Here is a 21849-nt window from a genome sequence, read left to right as displayed (position 1 = left end):
TAGAACCAGGGGTCCAGCAATAAACCCATGTATCTACATCCTTTCAACAAGGGTGCCAAGAGCATTCAATGAGGAAAGAATAGCTTTTGTTGTTTTGTGTTTTTTGGCCACCCCGTGCAGCTTGCAGGCTCTCAGTACCCTGACCAGGGAGTGAACCTAGGCCACAGCAGAGAAAGCCCAGAATCTTAACCACGAGGCCACCAGGGGACTCCTCAAGAATAATGTTTTTGACAAATGGTGTTGGGACAACTGAGTCTCCACACGCCAGAGAATGAAGGTGGTCCCTTCCCTCACAGCACAGGCAAAGATTGACCCCTAAAGGATCAAGTATCCGAACGTAAGCACTAAAACTATAAAACCCTTGGAACAAAACATAGGAGTAAATCCTCATGCCCTTGGATTTGGCAATGGATTCTAAGATATGACGTCAAAAGCACAAACAAAAAAAGGAAAAAGTAGGTGCTTCCCTGGTGGCTCAGCGGTAAAGAATTCACCTGCCAATGAGGGGGACACGGGTCTGACCCCCGATCCGAGAAGATCCCACATGCATGGAGCAATCAAGCCTGCGCACCACAGCTACTGAGTGTGCTCTAGAGCCCAGGACCCCCAACTGCAGAAGCCCTGTGCCCATGCTCTGCAGCAAGAGAAGCCACACAATGCAAACCATAAGCAGTGAGAAGCCCGCACACCACAAGTAGAGGGTAGCCCCTGCTCGGCACAGCTAGAGACAAGCCCACAAAGTGAGGAAGACCCAGCACAGCCAAAAACAAACTCTGAAGTTTTTTTAAAAGACATACATTTTTTTTAATGTATATAAAAAAGAAGAAAATAGATAAATTGGGCCTCATCAAAATTTTAAAAGTTTTGAACATCAAAGGACATGATCAAGAAAGTGAAAATAGCAAAGCCTACAGATTGGGGAAAAGTATTTGCAAATCAGATACTTAACAGACCTGAAGAGATCTGGTTTGTAGAATATATAAAGTACTTTTACCATTCAATAATAAAAAGATAATCCCACTTAAAAATGGGCAAAGGACTTGAATAGATGTTTCTTCAAAGGAGATACATAAATGGGCAGAAAGCACATTAAAAGATGCTCAGTGTCACTAGTCATTCAGTTCAGTTCAGTCCAGTCGCTCAGTCGTGTCCGACTCTCTGCGACCCCATGAATAGCAGCAGGCCAGGCCTCCCTGTCCATCACCAACTCCTGGAGTTCACTCAGACTCATGTCAAAAAATTAAGTGATGCCATCCAGCCATCTCATCCTCTGTCGTCGCCTTCTCCTCCTGCCCCCAATCGTTCCCAGCTTCAGAGTCTTTTCCAATGAGTCAACTCTTCACATGAGGTGGCCAAAGTACTGGAGTTTCAGCTTTAGCATCATTCCTTCCAAAGAATTCCCAGGGCTGATCTCCTTCAGAATGGACTGGTTGGACCTCCTTGCAGCTCAAGGGACTCTCAAGAGTCTTCTCCAACACCACAGTTCAAACGCACTAGTCATTAGAGAGATGCAAAACAAAACCGCAATAAGATACCACTTCACATCCACTAAAGAGGCCAGACTGTTTTTTTTTTGGCTGTGCTCCATGTCATGTGGGATCTTAGTTCCCCAGCCAAGGATTGAACCCATGTCCCCTGCAGTGGAAGCACAGAATCCCAACTGCTGGACTGCCAGGGAAGTCCTCAGAGTTTAAAAATTAATTAATTAATTAATTAAACAATATAATGTGTTGTTGAGGCTGCAGAGAAATTGGAACATTCACCCATCGCTGGAAAGACTGCTTTAGAAAACAGTTTGGCACCTTCTCAAAAATCTATACATAGGACTTCCTGGTGGCCCCAGTGCCTAAGACTCCGAGTTCCCAAAGCAGCTGGGTTTGATCCTTGGTCAGGGAACTAGATCCCATATGCCACAACTAAGACCCAGCCTAGCCAAAAAATTAATTAATTAAAATAAACTTTTAAAACACAGAAGGAGTGTTTGGATGATGAGCCCCAGGCCCAGAGAGGGGGAGGGATGCGTCCTGCTCATGTGGCAGGAAAGCAGGACAGAAGTGAGGTCCTGGTCCCCCAGCCCCGGCTCACACCAGCTGTAGACTGCTCCCACAAGGCATCCTGATCCCACAGGATCCTTAAAAGTCCTTGACAGTCACACAAGAGGGCTGGAGGGTCATTCCAAGACCTGAAGAATCTGGCATCCACATGGGGGTTGGTAAAGCTTCTCCATCCTCCTCGAGAGGAAGGCAGGCAGGCCAGTGCTCAGCATGGACCTGGCTCGTTGTGGGGCCTGTAAACAGCGTGTCAGGACCGGTGGAGCGAGCCCTGAGGTGTCTAAGGAAATTGGGAAAAGACGGGGCCCACGCTTCATCACGCTGTGTGTTCTAGCCGGAGCTGAGAAGAGCCTCTGGATTCTGAAGAATGAGCATCTTTCCTCAGAGGTGCAGAAAAGGCGGGCAGGAGGGCTTCCTCAGTGGTCCAGTGGTTGAGAATCTCCCCGCCAATGCAGGGGACGTGAGTTCCGTCCCTGGTCCGGGAAGATCCCACGTGCTGAGGAGCAGCTGGGCCTGGGAGCCACCGCTCCTGAGCCGGCACTCTCGAGCCCGTGCTCAGCAACGAGAGCAGTTACCGCAATGAGAAGCTCGCCCAGCGCCAAGAAGAGCAGCCCCACTCGCCACAACTAGAGAAAGCCCGCTCGCAGCCACAACAACGCAGTGCAGCCAAAGAGTAAAGAAGTAAATAAATCTTGGGTGGGGCTGGGGGGTGGGGAAGGAAAGACAAGGCAGGGCCAGAGGCGGGGAAGAGGGGCAGGGGAGGGAAAGGCACTCCCACCTTGCCAGGCCCTCCCTGGGGTTGACAGCCAGGTGGCAGCCACTCTCTACCCAACCATCCCACCAAGCCCTGGGCCTGCTGAAAACACTGTGGGCTCTTAGGCCTACAAGCCAGGAGAACAGAGCAGGAGGGCGGGGACGGGAAGGGGGGACCTGGAGCTCTGGTCCCCGCCTTCCCTCGAAGCCTCTTCCCCTGGCCTGGAAGAGGTCCTGTCCACCCATGAGTCTCAGCTGTTAAAAATAACCCACCTCTCCATCATCCCGACAGCCGCGCTGCTCGGGGACAGTGTGTTCCAAGCCCAAGTTGCTCTCTAGGGACCAGAGTAGCAGGGCAAGAAGGGCGTGGATGTTCCTGGCCGGCCTGGGCCAGAGCGCGTGTTCTGAGGCTGGGGCCCCACAGGCTGTGACAGCTCAGTCTCCCTCAGCCCTAAGTCGGCCCTCCTGCCCCCGCAGATCCTGGGGCTTGGGGCCCCGGGGCCCCACAGGCTGGGACAGCTCAGTCTCCCTCAGCCCTAAGTCGGCCCTCCTGCCCCCGCAGATCCTGGGGCTTGGGGCCCTGGGAGGCTTGGGCTGCTCATGCTGAGCTCTAGCTGCCCTGGAGGCCCACAGGGAGCTACGGGATCAGGGGCCTCTCCTGGTGACCTGGAACTTTCTCCTCACTTACATGGAACCCCACAAAGAAGAAGACACCGTGGTCGTCGGCCACAATACAGCTTCCTGCTCTGATTCCCAAGAAAACACCCCTGGGTGGGCCTGGGGTGGGGCTGTCCTGGGGGTCAGGGAGGAGAGAGAGGGAGCTGGTGCGTGTGCAGCTGTGCCCTTGCCCCTCAGATGCAGCCCTCTCTCTGCTGTGGCCCCCTCCCCACAGGAGAGGAAGAGGGCAACAAGAGCTCTCAGAGGTAAGAGCCCAGCGTCTGGAGGCAGAAAGGCCGGTGTTCAAATTCTGCTCCCCACCCCTGACAGCTGTGACCTTAAGAAAGGTGCTCGACCTCTCTGTGTCCCAAGCTTCTCATTGGTAAAATAGATGCTCGTTTTCCCAACTTGTAGGGTTGCAAGAGCTAAAGGAGTTCCAAATGCTGCTCAATGCATAGTGTCCAACATCTAGTGAGCGCTCAGCCACAAGGACCCCTCTCAGAGCGCCGTGGTTAAGAACATCAGCTCTGGAATGGAACTTCAGCTCCTGTCTCCTCTACTGACCAGTTGTGTGGCGTCAAACAAGTTGCTTAACCTCTGACCTTTCATTTCCTGGCCTGTAAAAGGGAAGAAAACCACTTACCTCCTGGAACTCTTGCAAGGCTTCTTGGGTGGATGCCCTAAGGATGGTGCTGAGCACGTAGTGAACATTCAGTAAGTGAGCGAGGCCCCTGGGAGAGAAACCAGAGAGGAACAGGCCCAAGGCAGGGGGTGGGGGTGAAGGAGGAAAGACAGCCCCTTGGGCCCACAGTTCTGCAGGAGCCATTGGAGGTCTTCCTGACCGCACACTAAATGGACTGGAGGCTCTGGGGGTCTGCATACCCTGGGCTCACCTCCCTGCGGACCAGGGAGCCCCCGCAGGCTACCTGAGGCCCCCGCACAGCAGACCCATTCCAGCCACCTTCATGCTACCCTGCTGCACCCAAGGGTGGGAGAGGAGGAGGGAGACAGACACAGAGGGGAATTAAGAGACTCGGGATCCAGGGAAAAGCGAAGAGAAGGGGAGAAAGGAGGAGAGGTGAGAAAGAACGAGGGAAGGGAGGAGGAGGAATGAGACCCAGCATGAGACAGAGAAGACAGAGGCACAGAGGAATCCTGCAAATGTGGAAACCAGGAGTGACCGCTGCAAAAGGCCCAAATAGAAGGAGGGCGCTGAGAGGGAGAGGGCCAGCTGGGGGACTCTGAGGCGGGGCTGGAGGCAGCCTGACTCCCCTGCAGACAGGCTTTACCCAGAGATGGATACGCTGTCATGACGACAGACGTAGCGTTTAGGGCAATTAGTGGTGAATAGCAGATGGAAGCGGGAACAGCCCGGGCTGGTGCTGCAGCCCAGGGAAGCGGGGTCTTGGAGGCAGCCCCAGGCCCCCATCAGCCCCTATCCCATCCCAGACCCTCATCCCAGCCTCCAGGCCCCCATCAGCCCCTATCCCATCCCAGACCCTCATCCCAGCCTCAGCTGAGCCGGGATCTTTAAAGTCCAAGAGTCTTCCCAGGGCAAAATTCCAAACCACATCCCCCTCCCCAGGCCCTGCCTCCTCTCCATCCCTCCTGGCCTGACAGCAAACTCAGGCACAGTTTCTGCGGCAGCATCAACGCAACTTAACTCTCCGCAACCCTCTGAGCAAGGCACAGCGCGGGCTTCATCTTAGAGATGGCAGTACAAGAGTCAGAGAAGTTGAGTAACTTTTCTGGAGTCACACAGCAAATAAGCTGGTGTCTGAAGGCCACTCTGGGATGATTCCCGGGACCTGGGCAGGTCTAGAGATGGACCATCGGTGAACATGTCACCCTCCAGCCTCCGCCAGAAAAGGTCCGAGACAGCATTCGTGGATGAGAAGAAAGCGAGGGACAAGATATTGAATGCACTGGTTCTCTACAGACACCGTCCCATTCCGTCTCAGAATAATTCTATTTTAGAGAAAACAGGCTGAGAGAAGTGGCTTCCCCAAGACCCCACTTGGCCAGGAGCAGATGCCAGCCCCAGCCCGTGATGACGCCCCACTCCTGGGCTGGTCCAGGCCTGGTTTGAAAGTGAAAGTCGCTCAGTCATGTCTGATCTTTGCAACCCCATGGACTATACAGCCCATGGAACTCTCCAGGCCGGAATACTGGAGTGGGTAGCCTTTCCCTTCTCCAGGGCCTCTTCCCAACCCAGGGATCAAACCCAGGTCTCCCTCATTGCAGCCGGATTCTTTACCAGCTGAGCCACAAGGGAAGCCCAAGAATACTGGAGTGGGTAGCCTACCCCTTCTCCAGGAGATCTTCCTGACCCAGGAATCGAACCGGGGTCTCCTGCATTGCAGGTGAATTCTTTATCAACTGAGCTATCAGGGAGCAAGTGGCAAAGCAGCTCTCTGGACTCCGCAGGATTTCAGGAATTTAGGGGCTTCTGCAGGGTGATGGCAGGGCCTGGGCTCTGTTTCCTGGGGGTCCCGAGTCTAGGTAAGTAAGTAAGTAAGTAAGTAAGTAAGTAAAGTCGCTCAGTTGTGTCCTACTCTTTGCGACCCCATAGACTGTAGCCTATCAGGCATCTCCCTCCATGGGATTCTCCAAGCAAGAGTACTGGAGTGGGTTGCCATTTCCTTCTCCAGGGGATCTTCCCGACCCAGGGATCGAACCCGGGTCTCCCGTATTCCAGGCAGACGCTTTAACCTCTGAGCCACCAGGAAGCCCGAGTCTAGGGGCTTGGGGAATTCAGAGGCCAAGGCTCCCATCTGATTCCCCGCCATCGCTGGCAGCCCCCGTTACAAGGCCTGAGTGTCCACAGCTGCTCTCTGTTTCCATCCACCGGGCTGTTGGCCTCACATCCACAGAGCCTGCAGGCCGACCTCCACTCCAAGGCCACCAGGCCGAGGGGTGCTGGGCCATGTGGCGTGCCTGAGCGAGCGGGCAGCCAGGAAGTGCATGCTTGGCCTCTGCGGGAGGGCACGTTTGTTAGTAATCCCAGTCTCTGGGAGGATGAGGTTCTGGCCTTTCACAGGCCTTCAGAGCTCGGCCTGCCTGGCGCCAGGGTGAGAGTAGGGCCCTCTTAGCACTGTCCTGGCCCACTCTGAGGGCAGTTCCAGGACTCCAGCATCTCCCTGAAACTGCCACAGAACCCGGAAAGGCTCGCCAGGGCCGAGACCTGATCCAGCTGGAAGGGGAGAAAGCTAAGGGGCTGGGGGCTCCCAAAGCGCTTCTCACTGGGGTGTGGAGCTAGCGGAGGGATGGGAGGATTGTGTGTGTGTGTGTCTGTGTCTGCACGTGTGTGCATGTGCGTGCGTGCGTGTATTTGCATGTGTGGGTGTGCGTGTGCACGCACGTGTGTGGCACATGTGTGCATGCATGTATTTGCGTGTGTGCGTGTGTGTGTGCGTGCGTGTGCAAGAAAGCTCACTAATGGAATGGACTACAGTTGGTGGGGCGGGGCTGAAGATTTTAAGACTTTCTAGAGAATTTATCAACTGACTTGACAAAACAAGGGGAAAGAAGAGGAAGAGGAGATAGAATCAAGGGGCTGATGTCCCTGCACGGGGCCCCTCCTGGAAGCCGCCTGTCAGTTTGGGCCTCCCCTCAGCGCCTCCTCTCCATGCAGGCTGGCCCCTGCGGCTGCCAGTAGCACAGGGCCTGAACCAGCCCTCCCGAGGGGCTCACAGCCCCCTCACACAGTGATGAGGTGGGGTGGAGGATAGGTGAACAGCCAAAGGCCCCCAGAAGAACAAGAGTGTCCCAGCGCGGAGCTGCCCGGGCACGTGATCTCTGCATCGCCAGGTTTCAGGCCAGTGGAGGACACTTCCAAGTGGGAATGAGAGAGAAGAGGGGGGGGTGCACTGGTCACAGGGAAGACTAGGGAAGTGGGCGCGCTAAGGGAGAGGCCAGGAGCTCTGGGAAGACCCGGAGGGGGGGCTGCGTCTTCTGAGCCCCTGCCCCAGGCCAGAGGTCAGGACATGAGGGGCTGCATCCATGTGGCTCAGATGAGCTCTGCATCCATGATGATCGGTGGGCTCTGCACTGGCCTCACCCCTGAGCCGAGGGGCGGAAGGCGCCGGGCTCACCAGGTGACCCCTAGGCATCTGCAAAGCTGCCCCCAACCTCCAGAGTGCAGGGCACGGGGGAGTATGTGTCACTGGCAAGCCAAGCCCTTGAGGGTACGGAAGCCCGATGGGTGGGGTGTCACGTGAGCCCTGATGACTTGCGGCGTGGCTGGTGTCCGCCTCCTCTCACAGTTCCGCACACCCCACTGGCCCCTCCCCACTGCCTGCCCTTCCTCTAAGGACATCCGGGTCATGGCTGGGCCAGGTTTGAGCTGAAGCCCCTCAGCCCCGCAGAGAGCCGTGACGTGAGTTCAGGAGACCGGGCTCTGACCGCAGATCCAGGCACCACCAGCCGTGGGACAAGTCCTGAAACCGCAGGGCCCAGTTTCTGCACCTGGGATGGAGGGCAGAGAGGAGACTAATGCTCCCGGGATCATGCTCTTCTTCCAAACAGGGGCTTGGTAACCTGGTCCCCTTTTCCTCCAACTACATGGTCCCAACCCCTGTTCTCCACTGCATGCTTGCATGCCAAGTCACTTGAGTCGTGTCTGACTCTTTGTGACCCTATGGACTGTGGCCCAGCAGGCTCCTCTGTCCATGGGATTCTCCAGGCAAGAACACTGGAGTGGGTTGCCATGCCCTCTTCCAGGGGATCTTCCCGACTCAGGGATCGAACCCCCGGTCTCATTCATCTCCTGCATTGGCAGGTAGGTCCTTTACTACTAGAGTCTCCAGTGACAGGGTCTCAAAGGAATGCATGGGAAGTGAGATGCTGGGCTGGTAGCCAGGGGTCTGGGGACACCCACAGGTCCGCAGAGACCAGCGCCCCTCACCCAGACCCTGGGAGGGAGCTGTGGCCTGAGAGACTCTAGACCAGAGAAGAAAATAAACAAACCAGTTCATGGGAGGCCTCCAGCTGCGGCTGCAACTCGGCCCCTTTCCTCCTCCCTCCCCCTCCTCCTCCTGACACTCATCTCTTCCCCACTTCCTGGAGCCAGGAGACCCTGACATCCCGATTTATTTTTAGTCTGCTGCCTCTGGAGCAGGGCTGCTGGCCCCAGACCTCACCCTGCCCTGCCCCCTGCCCCTAGGGAGAGGCAGCCTGGGGCCAAAAGGCATCTCAGAACGTGGGGGAGAGCACACCCGAGCCACAGTAAGGCTCACAGCCCTCCCCTCCGCCCTCTCCTGCCTGAGACTCCAGCCACCAGACTCCAGCAGGCCTGCCCCAGCTTCCCGCCCCCAGCCAGCCCCAGCCCTGCTGCGCCCCTACCCTCAGTGCTCTGGGACTTTGTGCTGGAAGCCCCTCCTCCACCGTGGCACAACTCAGCACCAGGGTTCAGGCTGGTGCTTGTGGAATCCTAGCCCAAGGCCACAGACGGGAGCTCAGAGTCAAGGTCACCTCTGAAGTTGTCTGAGCCCCTTTGTAACCGTTGCTAAAAGCCCCCCTGATTGTCACTAGCTAACTTCCTCACCCCCAATTAGGCAAAAATGCCCACCTGGTACTCATCCTATAGTGTCCCAGCCAATTGCTTAATGCTACCATTCCGTAGGCATTTTCTTTGCCTTGAGGCTATAGAAATCGGTTACTAGCCCACAAAAAGGCTCTCCCTGGAGCCGGCCTGCTGTTCTAACAGTGTCTCATCTGCTTTCCCTGATCTGTCAGGAGGTCAGCAAACTGTGTTCGCAGCACCCACATTATCTCTGCTTTTTGTTTTTAATAAACTCACTCCCTTCTGAAATGCTCTGCTAAGTCTTATCAGTCGTGTCCGACTCTGTGCGACCCCATAGACGGAAGCCCACCAGGCTCCTCTGTCCCTGGAATTCTCCAGGCAAGAACACTGGTGAAGCGAAAGTCGCTCAGTCGTGTCCGACCCTTTGCGACCCCATGGACTGTATAGACCATGGAATTCTCCAGACCAGAATACTGGAGTGGGTAGCCATTCCCTCCTCCAATGCATGAAAGTGAAAAGTGAAAGTGAAGTCTCTCAGTTGTGTCCGACTCTTAGCGACCCCATGGACTGTAGCCCACCAGGCTCCTCCATCCATGGGATTTCCCAGGCAAGAGTACTGGAGTGGGGTGCCATTGCCTTCTCCCCTGAAATGCTCTGGGTCTGGAAATTCTTTTCCAATTTGTGCTCGGACTACCTCGTCAGTGTTGGCTCTCTCTGTAGCCCTTTAAACGGGTCACAGAGCTTGGCACACTGAAAAGGCAAGACAGGAGGGGACCCAGATGTCCAGGCAGGTTCAGCACAAGGCCCTCCAAACTGCTTATCCCAGACCAGCCAGCCATCCCAATACGGCAGCCAAGATGGGCGTGGGGGCAGCAGACATCACTGGGGGCCACCACTGCCCACCTCCATCATCCCAGCAATTCCCTTCCACCCGAAACGTCCACGCTCCACTCTGCCAAGCTAAAGCTGTGCAGTCGGGGGGACTCACAGCCCGCCCTCTGGGCTCCCCAAAGATGATTCAGCCAACAGCCCACATCTGCCTACTCTTCCTCCCTCCCTGGGAGGAGTTCAAATAGCTGTGACTTCCTCCGCCTCACCACACCCCCAGGGACACATTAGTGCCCTCGGGACTGGCGTCGGGGCAGCTGACTGCAATCCCTTATGTTTTCGCTCTTTGCCAGGCACCGTCAGCCCTGGGCTGCACCGTGAGCAAAGCAGATGAATATCCCGGCCCTCTCAGAGCTTACAATCCAGGAGAGGACGATGGTAAGGAGCAGATAGGCAGGTTGAATCACCAGTATGATAGCTGGAGATACATGCTGAGGAAAAACCTTACAGCAGAGAAGGGAGGTGAGTGCATGGCTGGGAAAGAGGCGGGGCAGGTGCAGTGAGTAATAACGGTCAGGGATGGATTGCGACTGCTGGGCTGGCCCCTCTGCTGTGGAGCACTGTACAAGTGAAGGGACATGAAACTCAAATTCCTCTCCTGGAGCAGAGGGAGCAACAAGTCTGCTCAGACCAGGTGCTCAGACTCACAAGCAGCATAACAGGCCATTCAGCTGTGGGGACTGGGTGGCTCTTGAACCATCCTTACCTTGCTTTGCACACTCTGAGAGAATAAGACCTCCAAGGCGCCCCAGCATCCCTTTCCCACTCCTACCGCTCTGCTCCAGCCCAGGTCGCAGTGTGAAGCCCAGAGAATTCCCTGGAAGTCCAGTGCTTAGGACTCTGAGCTTTCATTGCTGAGGGACCCCATTCAATCCCTGGTGGGGGAACTTCTATCCCACAAGCCACATGGGACAGCAAAAAAGAAAAGTGTGATAGTCCAGGAAAAGTCCCGTTCTCACCCAATTCCCACCATGATGTTTAGCCTCAATCCTGGAAATCTGCTCCCAGACGCCCCCCTCTGCTGGAAACTGTGTTTCCATATGCAGTTTTCTCAGAATCTCTGGGGTCCTCCTGGGATCTGCTGACCTCTGGGTGCCCCGATTGCAGCAGCAGTGCCAGGACCCTAGATGTCTCCAAAGATGGCTCCCTTTCTCATCCCAGTAGCTCCCCTCACATCACGCTGGCAGCCCTTTTCCCACGCCTGCAGAGGACAAGGTCAGGGCTCCCCTTAAACCTGAGAGACAAATAGGTTTTCTCTTGTACATTAGCTGCAATCGTTTGATTATGCCTTCCTGGCACCCCCTTAAGCCTCAGCTCATAGAGTGCTGGTCTCTGTTACTAATGTCTGTCATGGGCACAGTAGTAAGGCTGTAGGCACAGGTGTGGCGTGCTGTATTTGACATTTGCCAAAGAACATTTCCCTCTTAGCTACACACTAGAGAAAGCCTGGCAGAAGCTCATGGAAGCATGGGGTGAGGGAAGATGGGTAGAGGAGATTCCGTGAGCAGGATAAGGCCATTTTCCAGGGCAGAGTCCACCCTCCTTCTATCAGGCCACTGAACAGTGAGTCAGGGCACACTTGGGGGCCAGCAGCTTCAGCCAGCTCACCTTGGAGAAGACCCAGGCTTCCAGAGGGGTCATCATAACGACTCTGCCATTCACAGTGCCCACTCTGCCCTCCTGCTCTCTATCAGAACATTTCATGCATCATCTCTTCATCGCAACACACCTTCCCATCTTAAGGAAGTTAGCATTATCCCATTTAAAAAATGAGGCAATTGATGCTCAGAGAGGTTTTACACTTTGTCTGAGGCCACATAACCAGCAGAAGATGGAGCCAGGTTTGACTGCAAATCCAAGAGCTGCTTTCGTGCTGCCCTGGGATAAACCAGGCAGGCCCTCTCCCTGCCTGTACCCCTCTGCCCTGCTGCCCCTGGGGTCACCCGGGAGGCCCTCTCCCTGCCTGTGCCCCCTCTGCCTTGCTGCCCTTGGGGTCACCCGGGAGGCCCTCTCCCTGCCTGTGCCCCCTCTGCCCTGCCACGTTAGCTTGTCCCCACTCTGGGACAGGGCCCTGCCACCACCTCCCAGGATGCCCCAGTGCTTCCCCAGCTCCACAGGACGGTTCTCTGCCTGTAACTCAGCCAAGCCCAGGATGGAATCTTCCAAGAGAATTTCTCTAGGAAACTATGGGAAAAACATAACAAATCAAAGCAGAAAAATTAAACATCCAATCAGAGATGCATTCCCGGAGCACAGGGTTCTCAGCCTTAGGTGACCAAGGCCAAGGCTGTCCCAAATTGCTGGGAAAACAAATGTTTCTGTGCGCTGTCTCCATGCCGCACTGTGCTATTAGGCGAGGGTTGGGCATCAAGGAAGGTGAGTCCCTGCCCTCGCCCAGGAGGCCTGCAGGCACGTGTGCCCACGGCAGGGCTTACTTAAGAACCATATCTTGTCCTTGTATCATTCTGGGCCATGACCCCGTGGGAGCCTGTTTTCCCCGGGAGCCCCATCCTTTGCCAACCCCTGCTGGAGGACCTGGGCTCACTTCCTCCTCTGTGACCCCCAACCCCCAGCTCAAGCCCCCTTCCAGCCTTACTTTAGACATGGTGTCAGGCGCAGGCTTGCTGCTGCCACCCCCAGGCACATGCCCACCCCCTCCCTTGTCCCACCAGCCCCCAGCCTGCCTTGAGGGAGCGTCCTTCAAGATGGCCCTTCTGAGGTTCATGCCACCTAGATTTCCCTGGAACGCTGGTGTCACAAGCAGGCCAGGGGAAGTGACTGAGGGTCATTACTTGAGCCTCGGCTGGGGAGGAGATGGTGGCCCTAAACGCCAGCAGAGGAGGAAGCCTGATGGGGGGGCGGGGGGGCTGCTTCCTGAATGACAGACAGGGGTGAGGTGGGGGCGGGAACCTGCTGACTCAGTCCCCTCTCCTCTCTGTGCCCCGTGCCCCAGGGCGTCATCTGAACCATGCTCTAGTCTGACTCCACCAGACGATGAAGCATTTGAAGCCCAGAGAGGTGAAGGGATTTGCCCAATGTCACACAGCCATTTGGCAGCCTGGCTGGGGCAAGCCTCCGGACCTGGCCGGTGCCTCCGAACCAGCCGAGGAAATGCTTCTGAGGGCTGCCAGCCCTGTGCCCACCTTAACTCCAGCAGGGGGTGAAGAGGCCACAGCTGGGATTTGCGGCTCAGACAGCCTTGTCCCATGAGCAGCTGAGGACAAGGGGCGCCCAGGGAGCCTGCTATCTGTGACCACCCCGCCCACCCTCCTCCTGCCCTGGGACAGGGAGGACCAGCTTTAACCCTCACTGGCCCGAGTGTCCAGGGACTCCAAGCGACAGGATCAGCCAGCCTCCCACGCTCCCTCCCTCCCAGCTGCAGCTGGGCTGGGGTGGGAACAGGGACGACTCAGGGACAGCCGGGCTCCCCACAGCCTGTGTGGCCCAGCCCTTTCCCTCTTGAAGCAGCCCAGGGCCCCTGCCATTTGGAGGTACTGGCATTGCATCCGATCCCTGGCTGCACTAAGATCGGAGAGTTCCCCACGCACCCCCCCACTCCCCCACCCTGCCCGACTCCAGAAGGGGCATGCCCCCTCCCCAGGGAACTCAAGAGGTCAGGACCTTTGCACACTTGGTTGGAGCCCAGCGCCTTCCCTGCCTGCGGGGGAGCCCAGGGGCCCCAGAGGGCTGTAGAAATAGCCAGAAATAGCTCCGACTCGCCAGGGAGGGAGGCTCTGTTTTTGGTCCCCAACGCATCTGGTCCCCGTGCCATCGATGGTCCATGGAGCCTGCGAGCCCCAGGAAGAGCCAGGCCTGTCCGCAAAGGCAAGGCAGGAGTCAGAGGGTCAGTGTCAGACAGAGGGGAGACCGAGAGAGGGTGGAGAAAACCCCCGAGGGCCCGGAGGTGGGAAGAGCCAGAGAAGGGGAAAGAGGGGAGAGAGAGGAGGGAGCAGGGCAGATCCCCAGGGGTAGAGGGTGGGTATCGCTAGGGGTGTGCCTCACCCTTTGAGATCACTGTTATCAGTAAAAGGTCACAAGGTCAAGCCAAAGGCAAGAGCCTTTGGCCAAAGGCCAGGCGAGGGTGTGAGAAGATCAGAGGCAGTGAGCCCTGGGGAGGGTGCAAGCTGACATCCAAGACTCCTCAAGCCCTGGCCTTCTGACAACCACCATCCCCACACGCCACTGCCGGACGGAAGAAGGAGCGGATACGGATGCAAGAGCTTGAAGAATCTAATTTTAGCTGAGTGCTCCCTGCTCCCCTGCCAACAGCCAGCAGAGCCTGGAAGGGTGGGGACCTCCCGCTCCCTGCCCAGTGCCAGCAGCAGGGAGGCTCCCCCCAAAGCCATGGGGTCTCTGCGGGTGAGACCCTCCAACTTACACAAGGCAGGGGCTTTGCTGGGCTGGGGGCCACAGGGTCTGCTCCCCGGGCTTGAGGAGGTGGGCACTAGGCCAGTGAGTGCCGCAGTTGAGGTTAGATTGGGTGGATTTGTGTCCTGTTCTGGGTGATCTCAAAGAAGGTCCTCAACCTTCCTCGGCCTCAGTTTCCTCGGCTATAAAATGGGTACGCCAATCTCTCCAATCTCAGATGACACGCCAGGCACTGGCTCTAATGACTCACAGCAATCGCTACTCCTCTCACCACTGCCCAGCTGATTCCAGAGCCGGTCTGCATCTGCACTGAGGTACAAAGATGAGGAAAACTGTCCTAAGCTGCCCAGGATGTCGGTTCTAAGAACAACTGATTAACTCCAGGAATCTCTATGTCTGGACTTTCGTGGGAGCTGGGGTGGGAGTGGGGCAGAGGTGAATCCTCAAGCTAGGGGTGATCCCTCATGGGCAAACAGGTTCATCAAGGCCCCGAGAGGGACCCAGCCCTGCCCAGGAACAGATGGAGGGATGACAGCCGAAGGAGGGTATGACCCCGGCCTCTGTACCACCTCCTCCCCGGGATTTTCGCTGGCATGGAAATCCCACGACAGTCCTGCCCCCCACAGCAACCAGGGCCTCTGTGCAGAACTCCCAGCCTGCGCAGGGGACATGAAAGGGCCTGGTGTCAACCCCAGCTGGGCAGATGCCTCCTGAGGCGGAAGCAACCTCATTAGCAAGTCGCATGTCCCCTTCCTGGAAGACCCACCCCCTCCACCAAAACACACGCGGAGATCAGACGGAGGACAGGGAGGGGCAAGGGCCTGATGGACCCATGAGCCTCCCTCCACCTACAGTCTTGCTGGCAGGGCAGCAGTGCCCTCATGCCATGGGTACCTTCTAAGCTGGTGGATCTGAAGTGCTTCCTGCAACAATGCTCCAGCGAGGAATTCCCAGCACCCTGGCTTTCTCAGTAGCCGGCCTAAGGCAGAGGCTGTGTCTAAACTCTGTTTCAGGGTTATTCTTTGTGACCTCAGGACCCAGATTCCCACAGAGTGGATGCAGATGAGGGGAGGGGTCTTCCTAAGCCCTCCCCCCGCTGTGCCTTCTCCATCTTCTCTGTCAGTGTCTCCCTTTGGTCAGAGAAATTTCTTTTTAATTTATTCATTTGGCTGCACTAAGTCTTAGCTGCAGGGGATCTTTGATCTTTGTTGAGGCATGCAGGGTCTTTGGTTGCAACATGCAAACTCTGAGTTGCAGCATGTGGGTCCCTGTCCAGGGCTGGAACCTGGACCCCTGCATTGGGAGTGCAGAGTCTTAGCCACTGGACCACGAAGGGAGGAGTCCCGGAGACATCCTAAGGAAAGGGGCTTCCAGGAGGTGGAAGTGCCCCGCCAAGATGGCTCACCCGCTTGCCTGCTGTCCCCTCCCCCACCTCCAGGCCATTCACCAAGAGTGCTCCTGGGAGAAGGGCTGCACCCCACCCCCATATCTCTGCTGGTCTGAGCTCAGCTCATCGAGCCACTAACCCTCAGATGAAATCTGAGGGCTCAGGGTGAAATCAAAAGTAGGTGCTGCTCACACAGAGCAGCAGGAACAGGGTGTGAGAGGAGGAGAGGGCCAGGGTGGGAGCCAGGGGTCCTGGGATCCAGCTCCAGCTGCACAAGCCTAGCACAGGACCTGTCAGACAGAGGACTGTCAGCAGACGTGTCCTGAATGTGGGCCTTTTATTCCTGTGTCTGGACGCAATCCCTTCAGTGTGAAGCTGTGGTGTGGTGAGCACAGAGTCAGACCGCCTGGGTTCAACGCCTGGCTCTCCCGCTGTGTGACTATGGTGCTGGGGGATGAGGGCGAAGGCTCCAACCCAGTCATCTCTCTCTGGGCTTCCGTCTCTTCGGGACTGGACTGAGCTGTCAGGAGCGGAAAAGCTGTGACGCACACTATCACTCATTCATTCCCTGGCAGTGACAGACACGAGCAGTGGGTCACAGCGCCACCGCTAACTGAACCGAGCCAGATGCAGCCTCAGTATCCCCTGACACCCAGCAGCAGCTGGGTGACCTTGACTCCCAGTTTCCTCTTCTGTAAAATGACCACACCCAGCTACGTTATGAGGATTAAACAAGATAATATATCCGTATGGGACTGCCAGCAGTCGGGCTCTAGCAGCGGTCTTTTTCTGCCATCGTTTCCAGAGACTAGACCAGATCTTCTTCCAGAACAGCAAGGAACCGTGTGGTCCAGAAGAAAGAGCGTGGGCCTGGATGACCTCAGGCAAGCCATCTTACCTTTCTAAGACTCAGTTTCCCCAGAATAAGATGGGCTGATACCTACCTTATAGGATGAGCATAAGGATGAAACGAGTTGATCAGACAAAGACACCAGAAAGGCCATGAGCTCAGTGAATGGGAAGAGGTGAGCTGCCTGGTGGCTCTCAGGATAAAGAGCCTGCCTTCCAATCCAGGAGACATAAGAGGCGCAGCTTTGATCTCTGGGTTGGGAAGATCCCCTGGAGGAGGGCCTGGCAACCCACTTCAGTATTCTTGCCTGGAGAATTCCGTGGACAGAGGAGCCTGGTGGGCTACAGTCCATAGGGTCACACAGAGTCGGACACAATTAAAGCAACTTAGCATGCACGCAAACATGAGCTACCTTGATCTGCCCTCATCTGGCTGAGGCTTTTAGGGGTGGGTATACAGGCTGGTGTGAGGTGATGGGAGCTCTTCAAGGCAGGGCGTGGCTTCCCTGTAAAGTCTCCCTTGAAGCCCCATTGAAGTCCACCAGTGATGATGAATGCATTAGAGTCTCAGGTTGTTGCCCCTCCTCCGCCGGCAGAAGCCACGGTTCCACTGAAGTGTGAAAGCTTGGTTGCGAAGTGTGAAAGCCTCCCCCCACCAGATCTGCATCCTCCCCTCCCAGGCCTCATCCTTCCCTGGGGTCTGCCATTGGTACCCCTGCCCTCTGCCAACTGCTACTATTAATACAACCAGCCTGCTTCCTGGCCTCCCCTGCCAACAGAACCTGGCCAACCTAGTTCAGGTCCCAGAGACTGCCTTCTCTGAGGCGACAGGAAGCCTGCTGGACTCAGCTCCTGACCCAACTCATGGAGTAACTTGGGGCCTCAGAAGCTTCACCTGGAAAGTGGGGAGACAGACAGGAGCCATCTGCAGGCCTTCCAGCTCTGAATCTTCATGCCGGAGAGCCTGACGTAAAGCAGATCCGTCCCAATCTCCTGCCCCTCCCTGAAGTCATTGTTCTTATTGTTCAGTCTCTGTCGTGTCCAACTCTTTGTGACCCCGTGGACTGTAGCACGTCAGGCCTCCCTGTCTTTCACTGTCTCCCAGTTTGCTTAATTCACGTCCATTGAGTCGGTGATGCCATCCAATCTCATCTTCTGCCACCCTCTTCTCCTTTTGCCTTGAGTCTTTCCTTAGGCATAGGGTGAAGGTAGCAGCTTAAAACATTCCTTTGAGTGACCTTCTTTCCCTCCCTCCCTCCCTCCCCGTGTTCCTCCCATTCTGTGTGGGTGGTGCCTATCCACCTCTGTCGGCCCGCCTGTGCTGGTCTCCTGCGCAAAACACCTTCCTGTCCTCCTTCTTGGTGTACTCCTGCTCTTCACCCAAGGCCCTGCCCCAAGGTTACCTCCTCTGGAAGCTTTCCCTCCCTTCCTTCCCAGGCAGCCAGTCCCCAACTCCCCTGGCGACTCTCACCCCCACTGACTTGAAATGATGAATAAGGGAAGCAGAGTGGACAAACTCCAGCAGGTAGGTGGGGACCAGCCAGCCACACCCAGAGGAGGAAAAGGCAACTGGCCCTGGGAGGGCGCCTGTGCTGGAATCTGCTACTCAAGTAGCTGAGAAAGAACTACTATCGGTCGTCTTTGGGCAATGAGGACACAGCTTGCTTATTACAAAATATCCTTTATTGATAAAATAGCTCAGACTTTAAAAAAAAATAAAAACCTGCATATCACAAGGGGACACCGGCAACAACAGCAGGGGTCCCGCGGGGGCACACGTGAGACTAGCCAGCAGATGACGCAAGTCAGCCCGTCCCCGGGCCCAGCCTTCCTGGCTCTGCCCCCAGGCCAGGCCCAGCCTCACACTGAGACCAGGGAATGAGCTGGATGGCCTTCTGCCCCAGGAGCAACTCTGGTCCCCTCCGTTCTCTCCACCCCAGAAAATTCCCCCACATCCCTCCAAATCCAGCCAGGCCCATCAGTGCCTGTGCTGCTCAGCCCAGCCCCCAAGATAAGACCCTCACTGGCTTAATGGTGGAGCCAGGCATACCCACGGGGAAGGCTGGGAAACATCCTCCCAGTGCTCCCAGTTGTTCCAGGAGGGATGGGAGAGGGAACCAAGAGGGAGAGGCCCCTGGAGCCCCCTCAGTGGGGTGGAGCAACACGGCTGGGTCTGAGATGGGCAGACGGCACCCACCAGGGGCAGGGTCAGCTATGCATCACAGGGGCCCATGTAGGGCTTGGAGCCCCCCTAGGAGTCCACAGGGCCCCTACCCACCTGCTCCAGCCCCAGCACACTCTCATCTCACCCCATTCCCTTGAAGTGGGTATCTTTAGAGATCTTGGGGAAACATTCACCAGCTTGACGACAAAAGATTGCTCCCCCATTGTGGGGGAGTGGGGTCCAATCCAATGAAAACCCTCCTGGTGTTGCAGGTGAAACGTTGAGAAGTTGTCATGCAGCTAATAACTCAAATCTTTGCAGGCATAAGAACACATTCTCAAAGAAATCCTTGAACTGAAACTGTGGTTCTGTCTGCCACTCCCCACTTCCAGTTTGGGGTAGGAATTCACACCCCAGGCACAGAACAAAAGTCTACAGGAAGACAGGCAGTGGTAAACACAGAAAGGGGGCATTTTTATATCACCGAATAATCACATTTTCTGGTTCTCTAGTGCGTTACCCCATGGAGCTCAACGCTTTCAGCCATGCCTTTCAACTCCCAACGGCAAGTAGGCAGCAAGCTATTGTCACCCCAGTTTTTGCAGGGGGTGAACGCTAGTGATCAGGGCTCTCCCGTCGAGGAGGAGGCCAGGCCTCCAGACCACTCCACTGAGGCATCCACACACCCACCCGCCTTCCAGAGGGGCGTCGAGTGAGGAAAACGATACGAGACTCTGGTCTTTAAAGGAGTTACAAACCCAAAAGCAGGACGAAGGCAAAAAAGGGCCCAGAGACAGTGCCAGCCCATAAACCCCCACCCAGTGCCTCATTGGGACATGGGCACCCAACATGAATGCCTGTCATCATTTCTGCTTCTTCCTCAGCAGCAGGCCCTCCTGGAAAAAGTGCAAGGCTGGCTTCCTGCTGTTTTCCAGGGGAAGAAGAGAAAGAAAGAAAACACCGCAAGTGGTCAACCAGAAGACACGGGATTCTCAGGGGAGGGAAGCCCACCAGTGGTTGGCAGGGGTCTGTGGTTCTGGGAGGGGAGCCCAGAACATTCAGCTACGTTCAAGATGGGCCAAACCTCGTCCATTTGCCCTTGCATAGGCAGTGGGTGGAGAAGATGGCCCCCCACAGCCAAGCCAGCAAGTGTGTGTGTGTGTGTGTGTGTGTGTGTGTGTGTGTGTGTATGGATTAGTTGCTCAGTCATGTCCAACTGTTCGTGACCCCATGGACTGTAGCCCGCAAGGGGAGCCTTCAAATAGACCCCCTGACCCTCCCAGGGAGTCCCCAGGATGAGGCTTCAGGACCAGGAAGGGACCAGAAAGCCCAGGGAGGTGGCCACCCCACACGGGCAGCAGGCTGGCGGGCTCACCAGGCCGTCTGGGTCCACTGGCGGCACAGGATCCTCCGGAAGGCACGGCGAAAGTCCTGGTTGAAGATGGTGTAGATGACGGGGTTCAGCGAGCTATTGCAGTAGCCGATCCAAAAGAAGAACTGGAAGAGGCCGTGGGGCACCTTGCAGTGCAGCGGGCAGATGGCACCCAGGCTGTAGCTGAAGAAGAATGGGAACCAGCAGAGCACGAAGACGCCGATGACCACGGCCAGCACGAAGGTGAACCTCTTCTCCCGGCTCAGCTGCGTCCGCCGCCGCCACCACTGAGCCCCCGCAGCGCCTGTGCCCCTGCCCAGGAGCACCTGGCCACGCAGGGTTGCCAGCACCCGCAAACCCTGCGGCTGCTGCAGGGGTGGGCTGCAAGCTGAGGCAGGAGACGTCGGCAAGGCCTGTGGCTCACAGCCCTCTTCTCCCTCCTCTTCTGCCTCCTCCTCCGGAGATGAACCGCAAGCCCCTTCCTTCTGACCCTGCCCTGATTTCGGGATGGCAGGCCAGCTGGGTGGCAAGGCAGGAATGCCAGGGGCTTCAGGGGTCTGCCCCTCCCCCTTCGCGGCTGGGTGAGGTTGGGAGCATCCGTTGGCCTCTCCAGGGGTGGCCAGTTGAGAGGCCAAGGTTGGCAGTTTGGCTGAGTCTGAAACTTCCCCAGGGACAGGGTGTGGCTGCTTAGACTCCCTCCCCCCAGGTCCCCCTTTGGCCCTGGGGCCTCTGCAGTGGCTGCGCTTGGCAATCAGGTAGATGCGCAGGTAGACCAGGATCATGATGAGGCAGGGCGCAAAGAAAGATCCGATGCTGGAGGCCAGAATGTACCAGGCCTCCTGGTTGAGCTTGCACTGAGGGCGGGCCAGGGGCTGGGGACCCTGGTCGCCCTTGTAGATGAGGGGTGGCAGCGAGATGACCGCTGCGATGAGCCACACGATGAGGATGATGAACTTGATGCGGCGCGGGGTGCGCTTGGAGTTGTACTCCAGGGCCCGGCTCACCGCCCAGTATCGGTCCAGGCTGATGGCACACAGGTGCACGATGGAGGAAGTGCAGAAGAGCACGTCGAGCGCCAGGTACACCTCGCACCAGGTGCGCCAGAAGTACCAGTAGCCCAGCAGCTCGTTGGCCAGCGAGAAAGGGATGATGAGCGTGGCTACCAGGATGTCGGCGGCGGCCAGCGACACCAGGAACAGGTTCTGCGGGGCGCGCAGCGAGCGGCTGGTCAGCACAGCCAAGATGACCAGCGCGTTGCCGAAGATGGTGAAGAGGATGAGGAAGGTGATGACCGCCGCGATGGCCGCAGTGGCCTGCACCGAGTAGGGCTCCTGGTGGTCCATGGCGGGGCCGGACGCGGCCAGAGCGGGCGCTGCTCGCCCCAGCGCGCGCACAGCCGGCGACGGCGCTGTCCCACCCAGGTCGGCTGGACGAGGGGGTCGCCCCCTTGGCGGTGCTAAAGGCGCTGGAGCCCCATGGCCAGGCCGAAGGGGGTCGGGGGACGCCCCGGGGCCGGCCACGGCCCTCCTACATCCTGGTGTACCGGCGCCCGGCGCCCCTGCCGTCCGCCCCAGAGAAGTTTACCAAGTTGTCCCTCTGAGGTCCCCGCCCCGCCGGGAACCAGGGGAAAGTTGCGCCCTGACGCGGGGAGGCTGCTGGACTCACGCTGGGGCGCGGGGCCCGGGCAGGGGGTGCGCAGCCGGTTCGGAGGAGGCGCGGAGGCAGACCCGCTCCCGGAGCTCCTGTCACCCGGAGCCGCGCCTGCAGGCAGCGCGCCGCGGCCAGGGAGTAGGGAGAAGAGCAAGCGCGGCTGGAGGAGGGAGGAGACTGGAGGCG

At 57.2% G+C, this 21849-nt stretch overlaps 1 protein-coding gene and 1 long non-coding RNA gene across 2 annotated transcripts; both read right to left on the bottom strand.

The window, feature by feature from the left end:
* Window positions 1-837: 837 nt before the first annotated feature.
* LOC132659603 (uncharacterized) lies at window positions 838-4667 on the bottom strand. The gene is made up of 2 exons (XR_009600190.1): window positions 4105-4667; window positions 838-1493 (listed from the first exon to the last, which is right to left on the bottom strand). It is a non-coding gene; the product is annotated as an uncharacterized LOC132659603 (long non-coding RNA).
* Window positions 4668-18142: 13475 nt separating this feature from the next.
* On the bottom strand, window positions 18143-21782 carry ADRA2B (adrenoceptor alpha 2B). The gene has a single exon (XM_012173853.5). The coding sequence runs from the start codon at window positions 21354-21356 to the stop codon at window positions 20013-20015; it is 1344 nt and encodes a 447-aa protein (XP_012029243.2). The 5' UTR covers window positions 21357-21782; the 3' UTR covers window positions 18143-20012.
* Between the last annotated feature and the right edge of the window lie 67 nt (window positions 21783-21849).

This window comes from Ovis aries, chromosome 3 (genome assembly GCF_016772045.2).
Source record: "Ovis aries strain OAR_USU_Benz2616 breed Rambouillet chromosome 3, ARS-UI_Ramb_v3.0, whole genome shotgun sequence".
Taxonomy (NCBI): Eukaryota; Metazoa; Chordata; class Mammalia; order Artiodactyla; family Bovidae; genus Ovis; species Ovis aries.
Note: the sequence above shows the minus strand (reverse complement) of the source record. Positions and strands in the feature narration are given on the sequence as shown.

Bases quoted from the DNA above. Each gene is read 5' to 3' on its own strand.
- ADRA2B (XM_012173853.5), bottom strand. From the start codon at position 21,356: ATGGACCACCAGGAGCCCTACTCGGTGCAGGCCACTGCGGCCATCGCG.